Source organism: Heterodontus francisci, chromosome 6 (assembly GCF_036365525.1).
Source record: "Heterodontus francisci isolate sHetFra1 chromosome 6, sHetFra1.hap1, whole genome shotgun sequence".
In the NCBI taxonomy this organism is placed as follows: domain Eukaryota; kingdom Metazoa; phylum Chordata; class Chondrichthyes; order Heterodontiformes; family Heterodontidae; genus Heterodontus; species Heterodontus francisci.
The window spans coordinates 111204772-111229259 of NC_090376.1; the positions used below are offsets into that span (position 1 = coordinate 111204772).

At 45.5% G+C, this 24488-nt stretch overlaps 1 protein-coding gene across 4 annotated transcripts in view; it reads left to right on the plus strand.

The window, feature by feature from the left end:
• The window catches only part of myo16 (myosin XVI), an 878535-nt gene that overhangs the window by 549099 nt on the left and 304948 nt on the right, over window positions 1-24488 (plus strand). For all 4 annotated transcript variants that reach the window (XM_068034136.1, XM_068034135.1, XM_068034137.1 and 1 more), the window contains 3 exons: window positions 11391-11508; window positions 13584-13655; window positions 13763-13904. In XM_068034136.1, the coding sequence (XP_067890237.1) occupies window positions 11391-11508; window positions 13584-13655; window positions 13763-13904 (332 nt within the window). The remainder of the gene's footprint in view (window positions 1-11390; window positions 11509-13583; window positions 13656-13762; window positions 13905-24488) is intronic.

Sequence of the window (24488 nt, forward strand, 5' to 3'; positions counted from 1 at the left end):
TTCAGCCCCTCAAGCCTACCCCGCCATTCAATAAGATCATGGATTATCTGTCCCAGACCTCAACTCCTATTTTGGGCCAGCTCCTCATAACCCCCGATTCCCCGAGATTTCAAAAATCTATCTACCTCCTCCTTAAATACATTTAGTGACCTAGCCTCCACAACTCTCTGAGGTAGAGAATTCCAGAGATTCACCTCTGAGAGAAGAAATTCCTTCACATCTCAGTTTTAAATGTGTGTCCCCTTATTCTGTAACTCTGTCCCCCCAGTTCGAGAGTCCCCCACTAGTGGAAACATCTTCTCAACATCTCCCCTGTCAAGCCCCTTTAGAATCTTAAATGTTTCAATAAGATCACCTCTTATTCTTCTAAATTCCAATGAATAAAGGCCTAACCAGTTTAGCCATTCTTGATAAGACAACCCCTTCATCCCAGGACTCAGTCTAGCGAACCTTTTCTAAACTGCCTCCAGTGCTAGTAGATCCTTCCTTAAATAGGGCGACCAAAACTGTACGCTGTACTCCAGGTGTGGCCTCACCAACACCCTGTACGGGTGTAACAAGATTTCCCTATTTTTAAACTCTAACCCACTAGCAATAAAGGCCAAAATTCCATTTGCCTTCCTAATTACTTGCTGCAACTGCCTGCTAAATTTTTGTGTTTCATGTTCAAGAACACCCAAATCCCTCTGTACTGCAGTATTTTGGAATCTTTCCCACATTGAACTCCATCTGCCAATTTTTTTGCCCACTCACTTAACCTATCTCTATCGATTTGCAGATTTGTTTTGTCCTCATCACAACATGCCTTCCCACCTATTTTTGTATCATCAGCAAATTTGGATACACTACACTTTGTCCCTTCCTCCAAGTCATTAATATAGATAGTAAATAGTTGAGGCCCTAGGACCGATCCTTGTGGCACCCCACTAGTTACGGCTTTCCAACCTGAAAAAGACCCATTAATCCCAACTCTCTGCCTTCTGTGTATTAGCCAATCCTCAATCCATGCCAACGCATTACCCCCAATACCCTGAGCTCTTATTTTGTGCAATAACCTTTTATGTGCCACCTTATCGAACGCCTTCTGAAAATCCAAATATACTACATCTACCGGTTCCCCTTTCTCCACTTTGCTTGTTGTATCCTCAAAGAACTTGAACATGTTGGTGTGTAAGACATGATATTTACACCTGTATATTATATGTGTGCAGAACAGTTAGGTGGAAAATTATAGTCCTGCCAGCGGCAGTACTGCCTCCAGATAACACCAAGGGGGGGATGCAGGCACTGTTCATACAGGAGATGCATTTTCTGTTAGTTCCATAATTATTTCTTCCTTCACCATTGTGACTTGTCCTGCCCTGAAATGATCAGACAGATTGCTTGATCCAGCACTCCTAGTATGGAGCAACACTCAACAGGGAGCATTGGTCAGAAAACTGCAGGCCAGAATCCATTGAATTTCTGCCTATTGATTTAAATGGATGTAAAATTAAAAGCTGTGAGCCTGGGATTTGCACCTTCCTTCTCTGGGAGCACTCAATCGGGGAATCAGCCCTTCGAGGTTTTTCTACTTCAGTGACTAATCGCAGTTTTCAATGTACAGATACATGCATGCATCAAGTACTCAATAATGATTTATAAATGAGTTGTCAGCTTTACCCTATATGTACTTTGCATCTGTTTGCACTGGCATCATGCGTCATCACTCTGCTGTGTGACAGTCTGATAATATGCTGTGTTTGCTAATTCAAGTGTTTTATTAAAAGTGACTGTACCAGTTCCTGTAATATTTTAAGCGTAATTTGGGTCACCTTTGACGTGTATCTCTGCTGAACATTAACAGTCACTGAGAATCCTGAACATTCTACGATCTTGAATGACAGAAACAGGACATTTATTCCATCTAATTTCGCTTTTCTGCTTGCTTCCCATATTCTTCAATGTTCCTTGTTAAAGGTTGTTAAAAGCTGAGAGCACCTACTAGGAGTTTACATCACGGAGTTTTTGTTGCTTTTATCTGATAGAATAATAGTCTTGCCACCTTGTGCAATAAAATCTAGCCTGTTTATGGTGTGGGCTAGCCTCCACAGCACCATGGCAACAGACAAATTTCAATTCCTGGCTAATGGCTGAGAGTAGGAAACCCTATTGCTGGCCTGTATGAGGGGAATCAATGACGCAATCCTGCTTTAGGGCCATCGTTTCTCGAAATGTAAAAACTGTGAGGTAATTTTTTTTTTCTTTTGAATATCCCTAGCACACAAGTTCACCTGCAGGGAGTATGTATCTACAATTCAGGCATACAAATTTACCTTTCATATCATAAGTTTGGGTTCCAATTCCTCTGAAAGATGAGTCACTACCTTATTTACCTTACAGCGCCAATGTTGCATACACCGGCTGGTAGGTGGAACAGCGTTAGAAATTCAATGAGTGTCTAAGTTTAAGACCATTTCGACCAGCCTCTTCAACCAAGCTTTGGTCACCCCTCCTAATATTTCCCTTCCTGTCTCAGTGCACATTTTCCCTTTGCATTTTTGTGAATGAAATTGGGATGCTCCTTATGTTAAAAACTCTGTATAAAGAAACAACCAACATGCATCTATAAAACAACTTTCATATACTTAGGACGTCTCTAAGTGCTTCACAACCAATTAAGTACTTTTGGAAGGGTTGTCATTGTTATAATAAGGGAAATGCAGTGGCCAATATATACACAGCAATGTCCCACATAGAGAAATGAGATAGATGACCAAATAATCTGTTTTGATGGTGTTAAATGATAAATACATGTTGGCCAAGACACCTGGAAAGCTATTCTCTTAGAATAGTGCGATGGGGTCTTTTACATCCACCTGAGCAGATGGATAGGGCCTCACTTTAATGTCTCATCAAAAAGGAGACACCTTTGACAGTGCAGCACTTAACTCAGCTCGTTATCAAAAAATTGAATTTGTGTGCAACCAGAAAGGTGCTGTTTTCCTTGTGTTGAGTATATATACATATATATATATATATATATATATATACATACACAGTATGATGTACACCTAGATCACAAATAGGAGAAAACTTACTGTTATAGCTTCACTACCTGTAGGTATCACAAGCAACCATCTCATGGTAGCAATAAAACATCCATCTTACTGTGATTTAAGTAGCATAGTACATAGACTTTGATCCAACTTCTTTGCAATCTGTCTGTATGTGTCACTGTGCATACATGTGTATCTGCTTGTGTTGACTTGTATTATTATTATTTCATTTTATAACAGTTTTTTATGGATGACTTCCTCTGCATATCAGTATTTATATGTTCGAAAAACAGAAAATACTGGAATCACTTTGCAGGTCAGGCAACATCTGTGAAGGGAAATACAGAGCTAACATTTTAAGTCAATGACTTTTCATTGGGCTGAATTTTACGCCGCCCCAGCCGGTCAGTTGGTGGCATGGGGGCGGCGTAAAATTGATGCTCCGGGACACCTATCTGCCATGCTCCTGCCTCCGGTCGACTTTACGGCAGTCAGGCGGGGGGGGTGGGGGAGGTAACGGCCCGCTCACCCAAGGCCTATAAAGGCCCTTAAGTGGCCATTTAACGGCCACTCAAGGGCAAGCGCCTGCCTCCACGGGTATTCTACCTGTGGCAAGTGGGTGTGCTGGGGATGTGAAAGGCCGCCCAGTGATAGCTGCCGGCCTTTCCACGCCCCGCGGGGGGCCATGGCAGTCGGGCACAGGGTGCCCAATTGAGGGCTGCCCCTGCCTTCCAACCCACCCCCAGGTCCCAAGACGCACCCCCCCCTCCCCCCAAAGAACCACTGCAGCCTCACCAGGGAAGGACTGATACCCCTGATGAGGCAAGCCCAACTTACCTCATCTTTAGGCTCCATGGTGTTGGCTGGGCTGCAGTTCCAGCAGTGCCCACCGCTCCTGGTCGTGCTGCTGGGATTAAGAGCTGCCAGCTCACTGACTGGCCGGCAGCTCACTGAGGCGGGACATCCTCCCTCAAGTGGATGGAAGTCCCACCTCGGGACAATTAATGCCCAGTGACCCGTAAAATACGGGACGGATTCCTGGGCTAGGCGGAAGCGGGCTCGCCACCGACCTTTACATCGGTGGCAAATTCCCATCTGCCTAAGGTAAAATCCAGCCAATTAGATCTGGAAGATATTACAGCTGAACAGCTTATAAGGCAAATACAGAGGCAGGGAAAAAGGCAGTGGAGGCAGGAAAAGAGCAAAAGGGACAATCTTGGATTGGATGAAGGGCAGTAGTGATTAAATGACAAAATTGATGATGGGTGCAAGTCTCCAGTGGGAATGGGTGGAAGAACGGTAGGTAGACTGCAGAGGTGCAGAACTATCCATCATTAGTCAAAAAGATACCATAAAAGGAAATGTACATTCCAGTGCCAGTGGCTGGGAATGTTGCCTGGTGGCATAGCCTATTTGAAAATTACATGTGTACCGCCTGCAAGTTATTTGATGCTTACCACCAGCACGTGCTTGGATGTTTTTGCCATATAATTAACATTAGGCATCAGTAATGGACCTTCTTGGCCTATACATGAAAGAGAGAGTCCCTTTGACTTGGACAATTTACAATTCCAATATGGTGTTGAGCAGCTGGAAGCAGATCAGCAATTGAGGAATATGGGTTTAGGGAGAGACATCAGATTGAATATAATTTCAGAAGCTGGCAGTGAAGTGGGACCATCCTTTTTTGTTTTGCATTGATTGGAGGCATGATTCTTCAAGGCAGGGAGAAATGTTATCCCTAAGAGAGATTACATGATTTTAGAATCACTCTTCTGGAGAATCTATGGCCAAGATAGATTCTTTCAGAAATAAAAACAGAAGATGCTGGAAATACCCAGCTGGTCTGGCAGCATCTGTGGACGGAGAAACAGAGTTAACAAACACACAAAGGTATTAACATATGAATTAGGAGCAGAAGTAGGCCATTCGGGACCTCGACCCTGTTCTGCCATTCAATAAGATCATGACTGATCTGTTTGTGTTTTGAATTCCACACTCCCATCTACCCCCGATAACCCTTGATTCCTTTGCCTAACAAGAATCTGTCTACCTCTACTTTAAAAATATTCAATGACTTCGCCTCCGCCACCTTCCGAGACAGAGTTCCAAAGTCACACAATCCTCTGAGGGAAAAAAATTCTCCTCATCTCTGTCCTAAAAGGGTGACCCCTAATTTTAAAATAGTGCCCCCTAGTTCTGGACTCACCCACAAGTGGATTCAGATTCCAGGTCAAAGACCCTTCATCAGAAACGGACCTTGTTCCAAAAGGATTTGAGGAAATGTGCATTGTGACTCACAACAAAAAAGAGCCAAGTTCCTCTTGACCATCCACTAAGTCGCTTTTACATAATATAGAGAACACAAACCAAGAATCTATTAGATGTGACTTTTATTTATATCATTCCTCGGGGCGTGTGTTTCGGTGGCAAGTCTGGCATTTATTGCACATTGCTAGTTGCCCATGAATAGCTGGTGATGGGCTTTGTTGAACTGCAGCCCTTATGGTGTCGGTACTCCCACAGGCGTTCCAGAATCTTGACCCAGCAACGATGAAGAAATTGCATTATATGTCTAAATAAGGATGGTATGTGACTTGGAAGGGGCCTGGAGGTAATGGTGTTCCTATGCACCTGCTTGCCTTGAACTTCTAGGTGGTGGAGGTCACAGATTCAAGTGGTGCTGCTGAAGAAGCCAGTCAAATCAACCAATTAATGAACTTTGATTTTTCATTTATAATGAGGCAGGAGGCCAGTAAGTTCCATTCCTGAGTCATGATGAGCGAATGCTTGAACTGTGCCTACTACAGATTTATGGAGGAACCACTGGATTACCCTCCCTTTCCCCTGATTGGCAAGCCGTTTGTTTGAGCAGACAGTCACAGATATTATTCAAATAAGACCCAACATGAAAATGCTTTGGACCTGCAGCCAAGGTTATCAGGATGGCAGTGGGATCACTCTGTCCTCTGCCCACCCAATAAATAGGTTCTTTAAAGTCTACCGCAGAATTTACAGTAGTTAAAATATTGACTATTAACAGCCTGGTAACTCTTTGAAGGAGATAATCTTGGCTGTAACACTGTATTGTAAAATACAGACAATGTGAATTCCAGTGTTTATATGGGCTGAATTTAGTGAGTTCATTTGGAATGGTAATCAAGGCATGGAGGGCCAGAGAGTTACATCAGATGCAACTGCCTGGATATCCGATGTTGTGATGTCGGTTCCGGATTTAGTCAGCGGTGGGAAAGCTGCAAGGCGGCCCTGCCACCCCAACATGATGGGAGTGTAATTTGAATTGCTAAACATCTGGGTATAATACATTTGAATGCAATTTAAAGTGATTCAATGGGGGGCTTGGAATTAAGTGGAGAACAGGCGGCCCTCACGTGCCTTCGGATCCCCTGCCGCTGAAAGGTAGTGGCACCAAGGCGAGGCCTCAGTGCCGTGAAGGAAAGGTAGCTATGACCAGCACTGGTTAAGGGAAGAGGGGGAGTGGAGGCAATTGTCAACCAACAGTGCTGTGCATTCTGCATGGGTGGGCATGTTGCCGAGTGTCATTACCTGGTGGGCATGCTACCGGGTGGCAATGCCGAGTGGGCGTGTTGCTAGGTGGCATTACAGGGTGGGCCATACTACTGGGTGAGAGGGTTGACCCTCAGCATGGGTGGGTACTGAGGGTCATTAGCGAGGAAGCCGAGAGGAGTATCAAAGGCAAAGCTGCCAAGGCAATCTCATCTCTGCAAGGACAGCATTCTGGATGCTTACTGGTCACCTGGCATGTGTCCCATACACCCTGTCTTTTTGAACCTCTATGCTGTGATGCAGTGCATCCAATGGAGGCAGGGCCAGGAGGCAGCTGTACCTGCCTGTGAAACTCCGCAATGAGAGCAATAGCAGCCGGCCATACCAAGAAGGACCCACCTGTGCCAGAGAGTGTACCTGACTCAAATCAGCTACCTCTGAATGTCCGTGCGTCAGTGGCATCGAAGACTGTGGATCTCCAGGGAGGCTGTCACTGACTTATGTGCCCTGTTGCAGGATGATTTGCAACCTATGGGATTCGGTGGTCATCCTATGCCAGTGGCCTTGAAGAGCACAGTGGCACTTAACCGCTCTGTGTCTGGATCTTTCCAGGGATCCATTGGAGACATGTGTGGGGTCTCCCAGGCAGCAGCTCACCACTGCATCAAGGAGATGACCACTGCCCTGTTCAAGAGGGCCAGAGACTATGTGCGCTATTGGACCAATCCTGACAGTTAGGTAGAAAGGGCCATCGGATTCGGGACCATCGTTGGATTCCCCCAGGCGCAAGGTGTGATAGATTTCATGCATGTGGCCGTCAGGGCTCCAACGGACTAACCAGCTGCCTTCATCAACAGGAAGGACTTCCATACCAACGTTCAACCGGTCTGTGGCCACCAAAAGCGTTTCCTGCAGGTGTGTGCTTCCTGGGAAGCAGTCACGACACCTACATACTTCGACAGTTCCAGGTGCCACTACTTTTCAGGCCCTCTGCTCACCTTCAGGGATGGATTCATGGGGACAAGGGCTACCTAAATGAAGACATGGCTACTCACGCCTGTGAGGAATCCTATTAATGTAGCAGACGAGAGATACAACACTTGCCACGGCTCCACCTCAGCAACCATCGAGCAGGCCATTGGGTTGCTGAAGATGAGATTCCGGTGCCTGGATTGATCCAGTGGAGCCCTGCAGTATACCTGAACGAGTGTTTCATGTGTCATGCTTGTCTGCTGTGCTCTGCACAATCTAGCCCTGCAGAAGTGGGGGGGGGAGGCCTTGCATGAAGATGACATGATTGATCGCCACTCCTCAACTGATGAGGAAGACGCAGATGAGGCTAATGAACAGGCTGCACTGGATCTTGAACCCCTTGCATCGGAAGCCAGCAGGTTGAACGACACGCCAAGGAAGCAAGAGACAGTCTCATACTTACCCATTTCCAGCCACCATGATGGTCTCTCATAGTGAAATTAATAAAGACTCACTTCAATGCATTCAGTATGTCACCTCATTCCACTTTGGTTCTGTGCCTAGAGCCCAGCTTAACCACGCGATCTGGCATATGAGGCGCTTGCCAAAGGAGGGCTGTGCCTACACTCGCAGCCCACTAAGAGAGAAGGGTGAAGTCAGCATCTCACTATTAGGGCATGAAAGAATAAGCATTTTCCACAATGAATATTAACTTGAATAATGAAAAAACTCTTAAGACAAAACAAATGGCAAATGTCAAACACCTGTGAAATCCCAAGTGCATCTAGGTGCTTTTTGTTATATGTTTTCAAGTGCTTCTATGAGGTAACCCCTGCAAAGCAGCTGGGCTTGAGGCAGGCTGCTGATCAGGCTGCCCCTTGGCTTGTGATGACGTCAGGAGGTGTCCTCTGGCTGCATGAGGCCTGAGGCCTGGAGGCCCCAGCTGCCTGACGGTGTCCTACACAGGTGCAGAATCACCTCAGGTGTCACAGCTACTGGAGCTGGGTTCACTGGTGGAGGGAAGGAGCTGGTATCCACACTCAGAGCACCCTGAGGGGAGCCCCCAGCTGTGGAGATCAGCCTTTCCTCCTCCCTTTCAGGGCTCACTTTGACCTCCCTGCTGACCAGAAAAGGACGAGGACATAGAGAAGAGTCCAGGTGCCTCATCCTTCTTTGGCTTTCCCACTGCTGCGTTGAGCTCATGGCTAAGGTGATGGTGTGCAGGTCTGCATGCATTTGTGGGATCTGGCTCTCCCTGAGGGTCGCCAGCCTCCTGACATAGGAAGCTGTGTGCTCAAACACCTGAGACAGGGCAGCACTCATGGCATGGATGGACTCCACTCATGGCTGCTCGGCCTCTGGCATCTCCACCAGATGTTACCTTACCTCTCTCTGTAACTCCAGCTTGCCCTTGCTGTTATCACCAGAAGCTCATCATGAGCCTGGGGCTGAGCATGGGCCTGGCCACCCACAGTCCTCTGACTGTCAGTGGCCTCGGCTGTCTCAGCCTCAGCCAGTTGCTCTGGGGCGTCCGGTGCTCTCACCAGCTTGTGAACCTGATTCCCGCCGAAACCTACTGAGATGGAAGTACCTGCGCTGGTGGATTCTGCAGGAGAGTCATGTGATGGTTCATCCTCTGACTCCTGATCTTCCTCAGGGGTTGACAGCTGTTCCCCTTCAATTGGAACCTCCTGCAGACACCGACCTGCATGAGAGAACACAAATATGTGTGGTTTAGGCATTGTAGATCTTGTCATGCCAACTCTGCATGGTGTGGATCTCCAGAAGTGTGTTGGCTGTCGAATGAAGTCAATCCTCACTCTGTTGCGTGGAGACTCCAGTCTCACCATCCGCTATTTAGCAGCTCCCCGGGTCACTTCTAATTTCAGTGCTTCATTCTCAGCTGCTGAGAGTGGCCATATATCTGGAATCCCTCTACCAGTCCTTGAGGTTTCCCTGTTATGGGCCCGCTTGTCCTGCAAGTGGAAAAAGGGAGATGGTAAGACTTCACAGGAAGAGCAACAGGACAGTTCTGGTAGTGGCATCCTCTCGGATCCTGCTAAGCTTTCCTATATGGGTCATCAGCTCTCAAAGGAGTTAATGGGGGTGAACTTCATAAATAGTGGCCTGTGGCTGAGATGCAGTCATGCACTTGGCAGGATGTGGTGATGCCTAAACCCCTTTTCCTCCCCATGTCCCACGTCTTCCCACATAGCCACATGCAAGCTCCAAAGAGGAGAGAGATGTGGAGCATTAAGCTCAGCAGAATGTAGGAGATAGTTGACTCTCTTCCTGTATTGGAGGGGTGACCCCATGGTTACTGACCTCTGTGATCTCCATCCAGGCTGGCTTGGGCAGGCAGGAGGACCTCTTCTTGCCATCCCTGGGAAAAAAGACCTCTCGCCTTTCCCTTGCAACCTGGAGAAGAATCTCTAGGAAGGCATCGCTAAACCGTGGGGCCACCCAGTGTCTTGCCTCTGCCATACTGCGGCGTCCTTCTCCATGGGTTGGAAGTGTTCCTAGGAGTCACTCCAAAAACAGTTTCAGTAGTGAATAGTAAATGACTCTAAGGCAGCAATGCAGGCAGGATTGGGAATGCTTTAAATGTGGCCCCAGACCTTGCTCCGGAGTCATCTGATGGCATATTCAGCGCCTTGAAGTCCACCCCCATTGTGTGATTGGATGGGCCCCGTGCCTCCATTATGATAGTTAGCCACCTGTCATATGATTATAGTGAGCCCGCCGCACACATGACGAGCGGCAATGACACCCACTTCTGTGTCCACTACCAGAAGCCTCAATAGGAATACTAAATCCAGCCTTATGTGTGCAATAGGATTTCTTTAAACATCAGTATGTCTGCAAGTATGAATATTAGGAAACAATAATGTGACTTAATATTATGATAAACTAATGTGACTTCAGCAATGCAACAAAGCCAAATCAGCTTTGCATTTCTCACTGAAGTGGAATGGCACATAACAGATTTGACAATAGACCCTATATACCTGGATATTTGTTTTGTGTGACTTCCTTTCAAAATGATTCCTGCTAGACAACCCAATGACTATTAACCTGTTGTCAATTTTCTGTTGATGAGTTTTGGAATTTATTTAGAGATACAGCACTGAAACAGGCCCTTCGGCCCACCGAGTCTGTGCCGACCACCAACCACCCATTTATACTAACCCTACATTAACCCCATATTCTCTACCGCACCCCCACCATTCTCCTACTACCTACCTACACTAGGGGCAATTTACAATGGCCAATTTACCTATCAACCTGCAAGTCTTTGGAAGTGGGAGGAAACCGGAGCACCCGGCGGAAACCCTCGCAGACACAGGGAGAACTTGCAAATTCCACACAGGCAGTACCCAGAACTGAACCCAGGTCGCTGGAGCTGTGAGGCTGCGGTGCTAACCACTGCACCACTGTGCCACCCTTTGTCGCCAAGATTGAGAAATGTCACTGGACCACAGAATGAAATTCTAATGCTCGCCAGCAAAATATAGCAGGACATTTATTCATTTTAGTTTGAGCACTAGTGATGCAATTTGATCCAAAGCAAGCATTTCTTGTTATTAAAACAACTGTTTATTCAGTAAATTATAGCACAGTATTTAAAATATTTCTGATTGCTAATGTGATATTTATAACTGATCAGAACATGTTTCTCACTGAATGGCGGGACAGGCTCGAGGGGCTGAATGGCCTACTCCTGTTCCTATCTTCCTAGTTTCCTATATTTCAGCACATTTCAAAACATGATACAATTGAACAGGAAATAAACTCACAGCTGATTGAAACAGCCTCATGCTTCTTCACTGTGTTTTGTTTTTTCTGATTTAGGAAGTTGACAACCTGTTTCTGATTCTATCTGCGATCTTGCTTCTTGGGGATGTCCAGTTTTTGATTCGAACAGATAGCGATACAGCATACGTGTCAGATGTGCAATTACTGGAACAAGGTCAGTGTGTTCAAGAACAGAGAGCTGCCAGCTGCTGTCTGTGAGTGTGCCTGGATGGGTGAATAACAGAAATACATCAGTAGGTGGAGTCAGCACAACACTTAACATGACCACTATTTAACATTCCACAGACACTGAGAGAAAATGCAGTCTGACAAAGTCTCAAATTTCTACCACAGTAGAATCTTCGAGCATTCTTTTCCATCTCACCTGATTTCAGATTAATCCAGCCATATCCTCTGCCAGTTATTGGTATTACTCCTGCCTATACATAAGTAAACAGTGGTACTTGATGGGAATAGTTTTGTAGTTATATTGGTACTTGTGGTAATGTAGTTGGTAAAGCAGGCCTAGCCTCATCAGTGTTGCTGTGCTCATTGTTAGCAAAGCCCCATAGAGTCCAACTAAATTATCTCTGATATTTTTTGAGCTGTCACAAGAGCTTGAGGATCCTGCTAGAGGTCGATCTTAGGATTCAGCTCTGAATGTAATTTGGGAATTCAGACATGGAAGTGCTGCAACATGGATTCCTGATAAGTCCTCCTGCTGCTTGAAGCTTTGGGCCAGGAGCGCTAATTTTCAAAATCTTTCCTTTAATGAAAGGCATGTAGAAGTTCTGTATGGAAATCATAGAAAGAAAAAATGTTCAGAAAACTGTTTTCTTGTCTCAGGAGAGAGAAGAACTAAAATGCTGTCTATCACTTCCTCACTGTGAACAAAAAAATGACTTGCGTTTATTTTATGAAGATGGTACCCCTTTAAATGTTGCAAAATTTGCATTGTCACAAATACTACTGAATACAGTAATCAGTTCAAAGGAGTTTGAATTTTACTCGTGCAGTGGGTTTCTGCCAGATTATACAGCTCAGTATAACATACACTACTCTGCACCATGTACACAATTCTGCACCAATATTACACACTGCTGTCACTACATGCACAATCTGCAATATAAATACAATTCTGTGCTATGTGCAAGTTTATTATTACATTCAATTCAATCTCTCTTGGGCAATTGATTTTATGCTGTGGAAAATGTGAATAAAATTATTTAATATTGGTTGAAATTATATTTGGCATGATAAGTATTTAATTACACATGCCTATTTAAAACAAAATCTATTTTTGACAGCATCAGGCACTCCAAGATCAGGCATACCACAATCAAATGCAAAGTAAAGATCTCCCTAGCCTGCATCAGCAAAGTCACTTCATCAGCCATTCCCTGGAGAATATTCTTTATTCACCAGTGTAACATCTCCATTTGCCAGCTGACTTATACTTGCCCTAAGATAATAAGACTAATGACCAAATCCAATTCATATCATATTCTAGGGATATTTGGATTATGGACACAACCTCACTAGCAGTTGGGTCAGCATCACCCAAATTAATTCCAAGACAGGACTGAGAGGAAGAGAGGCAGAGTTAACGTTTCGGGTCAGTGACCCTTCTTCGGAACTGTGTTTCCACAGATGCTGCCAGACCTGCTGAGTGGTTCCAGCATTTCTTGTTTTTATTTCAGATTTCCAGCATCCGCAGTCTTTTGCTTTTATTATATTACTGAGAGGAAGAGGCCTTCATCTCACCACTCTGCTGAATTTGAAGCTATCTGTCACATGAACATAGGGACTGGAGTAGAATATACAGCCCCTCAAATCTGTTGTGCCATTCAATTAGATTGTGGCTGATCTGTACTTCAATTGTACTTAACTGCCTCTATTTCATAACTCTTCATGCCATTGCCAGTTGATCCAGCATCCACAGCCTTCTGAGAGACAGAATTCCAGATTTCCACTACCCTTCGTCCCAACAATGAATGGGTACTGTCCTAATTGGATGCACCACTCCAACTTTGCGCAATTCATTACATCCCACTGTCTCGCACTAGACTAAATGCAAAAAAAAACTTTATTTATTAAGAGTGTGAAAAGAATTGAACCCTTGCTATGTCATACCTTCAGTGGGAAATGCCTGTGATTTTAAGTGCATTTTAATTCTCTTTAACTGTCTCCACTATGAAATGATCTAAACTGAACTGGTAAACATGCAATTTAAAGTACATTGTTTTCCAGTGGCTGGTATCCTGCAAGTCTCACCTGACGACCTCAGTTCAGCCTTAACATCTGATATTCAGTATTTTAAAGGTAATTTTCATATTATGCAAGAACCTTTTTTATTACTTTATTATATTTTGTAAACATAAAAAATATAGTCCAACTTATTTTTCCTTTTTTCTTTTTTCCCACTCTAGGAGATGTGATTTTGAGGAGACACACAGTGGATGTGGCAAATTTTTACAGGGACCTTCTGGCAAAGTCACTTTATGGCCGTCTTTTTAGCTTCTTGGTGAACAGTATTAATTATTACCTCCAGAGCCAGGAGGACAGTGAAGGGTAAGTGTTGTTGCTTCTGTGCCATATTTCTGTCTGAGTCTGTCCCTCAATGTTTCGAAGCCAAAATCACAAGTCTATTTTTTTTCCCATCTAATTAGCAAAATATTTAGTAAAGCCAACTGATCTCTTATGGCTTCATTCATGGCGAGCTGGAGGGAATATGCTGTTGCAATCCCATCTCCTTATTTCTCTCATGCAATTAGATACAGTCAAGTGCGGTTAAAATGCTTACTTCACTCCTATCATCAAGGCTAACCCATCATTGCTAATACAATATTAAATTGCCAAAAGTTACATATCTATAACATAAATATTAACATTTATCTGTTTTGTAATTATTTGTAGACAATACTGACAAGACCACATTTTTTGCTCATCTCTAATTACCTCAAAAAGGTGGTGGGGACCACTATATTCCCATATATTGTGGGAATGAAGAGAAGTGTAGGCCAGGGCGAGTGGGGGTCGCAGCTCTTTTTCCCTGAAGGATATTAATGAACTAAGATGGTTATTTATGTCACTCCAACAGCATTCATGCTCAACATTTAGTGGTACCCACAAAGTAATAGACTTATTGAAATCAATGTTACAAATTGCCATTTTGGGATTTGAGCTCCTATTGCTAGTCTAGTACCATAATGACTGGTCTACCATTATGTATACTATCTGCTTTGTATTTTGTAAATTAAAGCACACTAATCAGATCAAATCTACTTATTTTTTTAATCCTAACTTTTACCATTAATGTTTTTCCTAACAATTCGTTCTGTTTCTTTCATGGTTACAGATATAAATTACAAATTCTTGAAACCTACAATAACAATGGTCAGGTTGTTCCAATTTCTTCAGCTCAGGTTTTACTAGTAAGGACCATTGAATATAAAATTGAAGAAGAGATTAAGCTTGTTTGCAATTTTTCATCTTTACCAAATATCTTTGGCATGGTATGCAGTATTATTAAAGAAAATCATGTACTTACAAGTCCCTCATTGGTATTTTTTCTAACCCTGTTCTTTAATTTTGATTTGTACAAACCCTACCTCTTTAGTTGTCATCGGTTGCTGTTTTATGAATATACAATTTGAGTCAATCTGGTGATAACATGATGCAAAATTTGCAGATCTAAAGATGTGTTGCCTTAAGTGTGACAGACAAAATGAATGCTGAAGGTATTTTTAATAAAGTGATGCAATGACTATTAGAAAAATGAATATTATTATTTTGAGAAAATTGTCACTCGTATTTTGTGTAAACATAAACATTATTACATTACATTATTTTATTACATGAAATCCTGCCATGTGATATTGGCACGTTAATGTGTGAATATGTTTAATTGACACTTCACTAACGGAGTGAAATTTGTCCTGTTTTACATTCCACCCATTGAAATCAATAGAAAGGAAATTCAGGTGCTATGTGAGACAGGCTGCCAATTCACTATTGCCAGTTTTGCATTACTGCCTATGATGAATTTCACTGTCAGTACCTTCGTTAAAATAGTGGACAAAGGATTTCAGTTGTGGTAACACAGTCACACTGCTAACATTGCTAATACAGTTTCACCTCAGTTGCAGCCATTGCATGTTGAAATGCCACAGACGTTTTGATTAGATATAGACAGATGTTGAGTTTTTTGAAGTATGTAGCAACTCAGTTTTCTTCTGAGCCCTTTATTCAGATAACGAGGGAGAATTTCTGGTAAGCACAAAGATGTGACACAGACAGTACGAAGTCCAGGAAATTTGTCAGGGATCCACTTTACAGGATCTCTGATTCGGACCAGGCTTCATTTCCAGCTGGCTTTTTAGGCCAGTTTAAAGTTGCTGTTGCACAAACTGCACAAGCACATTACTATCCTGTGCAAATATCCTTAAATATTAATTGAAGTAGTCTTTTGCACAATTTCCCATCATTTTTGGACTGAGTCTGCCCAAGATGAGCACCTGGACAAACCTTTTAAAGGGATGGAGGAAAAAAAATTGCTCAGCAAATTTTCGGGGGATTTTTTTTAGCATCAGAACAGGTACTGAGCAATGTTCCCTCTAAGACATGTGGCTGTGCAGCAACCCGAAAGTTCCTGCACAGTGCACACAAAAATTGACGCCTTTAAATTACCACGTGTGTGTAGATGTGCAAAAAAATTTAAAGGGCCTGTGCACTTATATGAATGGGCTGTAAGTTGGTGGGGAGTGTTTACATTGATGCAAGAGACATGGGACAATCTGCAAAGTGACTGGATGGCCAACTATAATTGAAGCATTTAAAAGAGTTCAACAAAACAGAAATATTTTTAAAGAGAAGCTCCTAAAAGATGCTGTTAGAGTACAAACTTCCACTGCAAACCAGAATGGAAAGCCATCTCACAGTAAACTGAAGTTCCACAGGAATTCTTGAGGCTTCATCTTTAGACACTGTAGCTAGGATTGAAGGTGGGTGGGCACTAAAAACAGCGCCACCAGCCTGCATGCTGGTTCCCCAGCTCCATCTCACCCGCAAGACATTTTTGCGAATGCAGGATATGGGGGGTGCGGCAGGACTATCCACTTGCATGTGGCAGGTAGCCGATTAAGGTCATTAATGGCCTATTAAGGGCAATTAAAGGAGGCCGACTGGGATTTTCCATTTGGCCTCCAGATCCCCGCAGGCAACAGGGGCCATTGTAACTGCTTGGAGGTTGTAGACTGGGGAGCTAATGCACCAGGCAGGCCTGGAGGCCTTCCCTGCCTGCCGGGTGTTGCAGCAGTCACAGACTGCCCTGAAGAGGGGCTTCCACTTCTCCCCCAACACTACCTGCCCCCCCCCCCCCCCCCCCCGCCACCCCATCAACCACAACAGTGGCTCAAAAGCCGTTTTTAATTTAAACTTTAAAAAGGTTGGCGGGGGGTGGGGGGGGCTGCCTTCATTTTGAAGTGCCTTCTCCCTTACTTACCGTCCAATGCCTCCTGCAGCTGCTTTCAAACTGAAAGGACTCCTATTGATGCTCCAGGTTCAAGAGCCCTTAATTGGATGGTGAGCTCGTCCTCTGGCCGCCCCAGGGAAAATCACAATGAATGACTGTTTCTCACGGGGTACAGGCTTCTAACCCACATTTCATCCTGCTGGCAGGGTTCAGAAACCGGCAGGGAAAATCCTGCCCGTGGGGTTTGCTTCTAAAGTACCTCAATTACAGTATTTCATAGATGAAGTGATACAAGGGGCAAGAGAGAATGCCAGGAGGACCTGTTGGCACCAGTCATAATGATACCAAGTATCTCTGCAATCCCAGGCCCACCTACCTGACACTGACCAAATGCAATACACTCTCCAGGCTACTAGTAAATACAGAGGGAATTTCAGAATTGTGCCATCTACTATAAAGGCACCTGCAGCCAATCTGCAAAATAGGGAATGCGATAACAGTGACAGTCACAGTCACCGCTGCCCTCAACTTTTCTACCTTCAGCTCTTTCCAGTCCAACATCGCAACCAGCTGCTGTATAAGTCAATGTGTTCCGTAAATATGTATCCAGTAGTTGACTGATTATTATTCAGCTTGAACAGCACTTGGATTTCCTCTCCAATTGTTTAGAAACAGCAGCATGACACAACTGCTGCCATTACAGAAGAGCATTGACAGAACATGTGTTGCCAGTTGAGCATCAGTGTCCTGATTCCCCTCAGCACCTACTACTTGCTCCTCCTCACCTGCAAACTGTGACATCCCCATTATTACTTCCTCACGCTCCCTAACTTCATCCTCTGGTGTGAGCATCCCTCACACTATCCTCATGGCGGCGTTTAGCTGCACATCCATGATCTTTGTGCGGTGATTGCAGGACCATGAAGCAGAGCAGTATTTGGCAGCAAAGTAGACAAAGGGTCATTGTTGAAAAATGAAGTGTTCTGGCTGTCCTCCCCATGATTTTCCAGTGAGTTTCTAGACCAGATTCATCCTGGTTTTTACCTTTAGTCCAGTGTTGATGAAATGAGGCTGATGGGTGAGAACCCTGTCAAGGGTAATGCCCAGGTATTTTGGGTGGGTTCATAGGTATGTCGTCTTCTACAGAAGGAAATGTTGTCCAAAATTTTCCGAGCCCTGTGGGACCAGGCTCAGAGGCCGGGAGGTGCGTAAAATCGGGATGTAAGATGGCGAACTGGAAGTCCAAAACCTTCACGTCATTTCCACATTTTTTGAGATAGCGGCCGATGTGGCAGGAGGACTTTGTGCATGGACGTGGCAGAAAGGTAATTAAGGTAATTAATTGGCCAATTGAGAGCAATTTTACAGGGTTTCTTTGAATTTTGCGTGGGAACAATGGAGCTTCAGAGCCTTGCCTGGTAAAAGAAGGCAGCGAGCAAGTGGGAGCTCAGTTCTGGCTCTCTCCGGCAGTCATTGAGAGCCAGCATGGCATGCCAGAGAGGGTGGAGCAGTGAGGGTAGCAGTAAATGAAGGGCAATTGCAATTGAGCAGAAGAAACAGGAGGGGGAAAGGAGGGTGGGGTGCTGTTGCATAAAAGGCCTTGCACACTGAGAGGGGTCACCTGCCATGGGCCTCATTGACCTAGGCTTTGGAGCCCCTGTTGAGGAGGAGCAGCAGCAGAGGGAGGGAGATCCAGCCACAGGCAATGGGAGATCAGCAACCTCAGGGCCAACAAGAGGGCTTGCCTCCAGGTGAGGACTCAGGAGAAGGGGGCAGAGGGGCACATGACCAGCCTCCTGAGTGCAGAAGAGGGTACCCTCCAGAGAAGGTCTACCAACTGAGACTCAACTACCTGCAAATATCCGAGCAGCAGTGTCTCTGAACACTGCACCTCTCCAGTGGTGTTGAAGGTCACTGTAGCGCTGAATTTATATGTCTCCGGATCTTTCCAGGGATCCACTGGAGATATGTGTGGAATATCACAGTCTGCATATCGACACATCTAGGTGGTAACTGAAGAGGGCCAGTGAGTATGTGTGTTTTCACACTGATCCAGACGATCAAGCTGAGAGGGCTATAGGGTTTGGGGCCATCACTGGATTCCCCAGGTGCAGGGTATGATTCACTGCACGCATGTGACCATCATGATACCCACAGATCAGCATGCAGCCTCCATCAACAAGGAGGGCTTCCATTCACTCAACATGCAACTGGTCTGTGACCACCACAGAAGGATCCTTCAGGTGTGTGTATGATTCCCAGGAAGCAGCCACTTTGCCAACATACTTCAGCAGTCCCAGTTGCCACCACTTTTCCGACCCCGCTCACATGTCGTCAGGGATGGAGACTAGGAGACAAGGCTACCCACAGAGGACATGGCTGCTAACATCTGTGAGGAACCCACGCAAGGATGCAGAGGAGAGGTACAACACCTGCCACAGGGCAACGTGAACGACCATCGAGCATGGCATAGGCCTTCTTAATATGCAGTTTAGGCGCCTTGATCGATCCAGTGGAGCCCTTCAGTATGCTCCAGCAAGGGTCTTGTGTATCATTATAATCTGCTGTGCACTGCACAACCTGGTATTGCAGAGCGGGGAGGCATTGAACAATGAGGATCTTGTGGATCGTGATACCTGCTCTGATGATGAGGATGTTGAGGAGGCTCCTGAGCTGGTAATGCATGATGAAGGGCCCCAGGGACCATAGGCAAGGCGCAATGAGATATGTGCAAGGGAGGCTCGGGAAGCACTAATATACAGATGTTTCATATGACCCTTACTATCTGTTGGAGCCATATCAATAAAGTGTGACCTTTCTGCAGTCCTGCTATTGCCTCTTTCATTCAGCATCCATTGCCCAGCGCCCAGGTGCACATTGCAGAGTCGCAAGGGTGAAGCATTGACCGCTCGACGCATTGTCCCTCTTAACTAGCCCTTTGAGGGAGCCAGGGTGTAACTGTAGTCCCAAAAGGCAGCTAGAATTGGAAGGAGATGTAGGGCAAAATATATTAATCCTTTATTAAGTGGCACAACAAATGTGAGGCTTAACATTTTGATACTCTATTCATCTGTGAACCCCAAGTGTTGCCAGTTGCTCTTGTTAAATTTCTTATACGTTCTCCTACGTGGTGCTCCCCCTGTGCTTACAGCTGATGTGGAGGCAGGCTGCTCATCTTGCTGCCCCATGGCTTGAGGTGACCTCGGCAGACGTCCTCTGGCTGCCTGAGGCCTGGGGGGCCCAATCATGCTGACACGCACTGACACAGGTGCAGAGCCCTCCTCTGTCATCACGGCTACTTTAGGCACTGGAGTCACTGGCAGAGGGATGAGGAAACACTGTCCACACCAGGAGTGCCCTGAGAGGAGCTCCCAGATGCAGAAGGCAACTACTCCTCCTCCCTTGCAAGGCACACTTGTACCTCCCTGCTGACCTGAGGAGCATGAGCACCTGGTGGAGACGTCAGGTGCCTTGTCCCCTTTCGCCTTGCCACTACTGCATAGAACTCATGGACGAGGCAATGGCATGCAGGTGTGTGAGCATCTCTGGCATCCACTGACTGGTCTACTTGATCTGACACTCCATGAGGGTCGCCAATCTCTCCATGGAGAAAGCCAAACCCGTCAGAGACATGGCAGCACTTAGAGCCTGGATGTACTCATCCATTGTCCACACTTGGGTTGCGCATAGCCTCTGGAAACTCCACCAGATGTTTCCTTACCTCAAACTGCAGCTGCAGCAATTACTGCATTGCCGATGATTCCAGGTGCATGTCATCAGCCTGGGGTTCAGCATTGCCCTAGTTTCCGGCAGTCAGTGGTCTTGGCTGCTACAGCCTCCGTCAGCCACTTGGGCACGTCTGTGATGTGCTAACCAGGTTATGTCCCTGAATCTAAGCACGAGCGGATACCCACCGATGTGAGAGTATCTGCGCTGGTGATGGTGCATCCTCTGAGGCTCTCTCCTCCTCTTCAGAGGCGGCCAGCTGCCCCCTGGTCTCTCCAGCTCTCTGCTCTTCAGCCTGACCTGCATGAGGAAACAGATAGATTGAAGGGTTATGGGCTTCCCATTGCAGCATTCCAGCTATCCCTACTGTGGAGCTCCATGTGTCCAGTTGTCGGCCTCCGCACCTCTCCACTGTTAATTGCCAACCGCCGGAAGATTGTGTGCAGCTGGCCGCTCCTTGCCCAAATGGAAGTGGCACCAGCTTCTAGTCCCAATGTCGGGGCCTGTAGCCTAGCCACAAAATTCAACCTGTTCAGTTCTTTCCCAGTGGTGTTATTGTTCAGATGGAAAGCAGAAACAACTGCTTTATCTGGATTGGGGCAGAGGCTTCAGGTCTAAATGTATCATTTCTGTAGGTTCAGGTCGCTGGTGAACATCCTACTGTTAATGCTTGCATCAGCAGTACTATGTCATCAGCATAGATGAGCTTCTGGGATTTGGCACGGGATATGTTCGCCATATAGATGTTGAAAAAGGATGATGCAAGCATTGACTGTTCTGCCAGACCATTGTTGAGCATCTGTGCCTGACTGGTCTTGTTACCAAGATATTTGCAGAACTTACTGTTGCTTGTTAGGATGTTTATATAATAGTTGATGACAGCCTATACATGGTCTGCCTGTGTGTGCTAATTCATCAAGAACTTGTCAGCTAATGCCATCAAGAAGATGACCAAATGCTCGAAAGTACTAATTCAGCAGGGGAATGGGAACCTAAATTGTAGTTCCAGTGTACAGGATGTTGAGAGTAGTGAGGTCAGGGATAAGGTTACAAGGATGCAAGAGGGCACTGGCAAGCAAGAACTTGGTTTAAAGTGTGTCTATTTCAACGCCAGGACCATCCGGAATAAGGTGGGTGAGCTTGCAGCATGGGTTGGTACCTGGGATCTCGATGTAGTGGCCATTTCGGAGACATGGGTAGAGCAGGGGCAGGAATGGATGTTGCAGGTTCCGGGATTTAGATGTTTCAGTAAGAACAGAGAATATGGTAAAAGAGGGGGGGGGTGTGGCATTGTTAATCAAGGAGAGTATTACAGCGACAGAAAGGACGTTTGAGGACTCGTCTACTGAGGTAGTATGGGCCGAGGTTAGAAACAGTAGAGGAGAGGTCACCCTGTTGGGAGTCTTCTATAGACCTCCGAATAGTTCCAGAGATGTAGAGGAAAGGATAGCGAAGATGATTCTTGTCAGGGGCGAGAGTAATAGGGTAGTTGTTATGGGGGACTTTAACTTTCCAAATATTGACTGGAAATACTATAGTTCGAGTACTTTAGATGGGTCAGTTTTTGTCCAGTGTGTGCAGGAGGGTTTTCTGACACAGTATGTAGACAGGCCAACCAGGGGCGATGCCACATTGGATTTGGTACTGGGTAATGAACCCGGCCAGGTGTTAGATTTAGATGTAGGTGAGCACTTTGGTGATAGTGATCACAATTCGGTTAGGTTTACCTTAGCGATGGGCAGGGACAGGTATATACCGCAGGGCAAGAATTATAGCTGGGGGAAAGGAAATTATGATGTGATTAGGCAAGATTTAGGATGCGTAGGATGGGGAAGGAAACTGCAGGGGTTGGGAACAATCGAAATGTGGAGCTTATTCAAGGAGCAGCTACTGCGTGTCCTTGATAAGTATGTACCTGTCAGGCAGGGAGGAAGTTGTCGAGCGAGGGAGCCGTGGTTTACTAAAGAAGTTGAAGCGCTTGTCAAGAGGAAGTAGAAGGCTTATGTTAGGCTGAGACGTGAAGGCTCAGTTAGGGTGCTTGAGAGTTACAAGCTAGCCAGGAAGGATCTAAAGGGAGAGCTAAGAAGAGCAAGGAGAGGACACGAGAAGTCATTGGCGGATAGGATCAGGGAAAACCCTAAGGCTTTCTATAGGTATATCAGGAATAAAAGAATGACTAGAGTTAGATTAGGGCCAATCAAGGATAGTAGTGGGAAGTTGTGTGTGGAATCAGAGGAGATAGGGGAAGCGTAAAATGAATATTTTTCGTCAGTATTTACAGTAGAGAAAGAAAATGTTGTTGAGGAGAATACTGAGATTCAGACTACTAGGCTAGATGGGATTGAGGTTCACAAGGAGGAGGTGTTAGCAATTTTGGAAAGTGTGAAAATAGATAAGTCCCCTGGGCCAGATGGGATTTATCCTCGGATTCTCTGGGAAGCTAGGGAAGAGATTGCAGAGCCTTTGTCCTTGATCTTTATGTCGTCATTGTCGACAGGAATAGTGCCGGAAGACTGGAGGATAGCAAATGTTGTCCCCTTGTTCAAGAAGGGGAGTAGAGACAGCCCTGGTAATTATAGACCTGTGATCCTTACTTCGGTTGTGGGTAAAATGTTGGAAAAGGTTATAAGAGACAGGATTTATAATCATCTTGAAAATAATAAGTTCATTAGCGATTGTCAGCACGATTTTGTGACGGGTAGGTCATGCCTCACAAACCTTATTGAGTTTTTCGAGAAGGTGACCAAACAGGTGGATGAGGGTAAAGCAGTGGATGTGGTGTATATGGATTTCAGTAAGGCGTTTGATAAGGTTCCCCATGGTAGGCTATTGCAGAAAATACGGAAGTATGGGGTTGAAGGTGATTTAGAGCTTTGGATCAGAAATTGGCTAGCTGAAAGAAGACAGAGGGTGGTGGTTGATGGCAAATGTTCATCCTGGAGTTTAGTTACTAGTGGTGTACCGCAAGGATCTGTTTTGGGGCCACTGATGTTTGTCATTTTTATAAATGACCTGGAAGAGGGTGTAGAAGGGTGGGTTAGTAAATTTGCGGATGACACTAAGGTCGGTGGAGTTGTGGATAGTGCCGAAGGATGTTATAGGGTACAGAGGGACATAGATAGGCTGCAGAGCTAGGCTGAGAGATGGCAAATGGAGTTTAATGCGGAAAAGTGTGAGGTGATTCACTTTGGAAGGAGTAACAGGAATGCAGAGTACTGGGCTAATGGGAAGATTCTTGGTAGTGTAGATGAACAGAGAGATCTTGGTGTCCAGGTACATAAATCCCTGAAAGTTGCTACCCAGGTTAATAGGGCTGTTAAGAAGGCATATGGTGTGTTAGCTTTTATTAGTAGGGGGATCAAGTTTCGGAGCCACGAGGTCATGCTGCAGCTGTACAAAACTCTGGTGCGACCGCACCTGGAGTATTGCGTGCAGTTCTGGTCACCGTATTATAGGAAGGATGTGGAAGCCATGGAAAGGGTGCAGAGGAGATTTACTAGGATGTTGCCTGGTATGGAGGGAAGGTCTTACGAGGAAAGGCTGAGGGACTTGAGGTTATTTTCGTTGGAGAGAAGGAGGAGGAGAGGTGACTTAATAGAGACATATAAGATAATCAGTGGGTTAGTTAGGGTGGATAGTGAGAGTCTTTTTCCTCGGATGGTGATGGCAAACACGAGGGGACATAGCTTTAAGTTGAGGGGTGATAGATATAGGACAGATGTTAGAGGTAGTTTCTTTACTCAGAGAGTAGTCGGGGCGTGGAACGCCCTGCCTGCAACAGTAGTAGACTCGCCAACTTTAAGGGCATTTAAGTGGTCATTGGATAGACATATGGATGAAAATGGAATAGTGTAGGTCAGATGGTTTCACAGGTCGGTGCAACATCGAGGGCCGAAGGGCCTGTACTGCGCTGTAATGTTCTAATTCTACCCCGTCCACCCAGTCTGAAAACATGA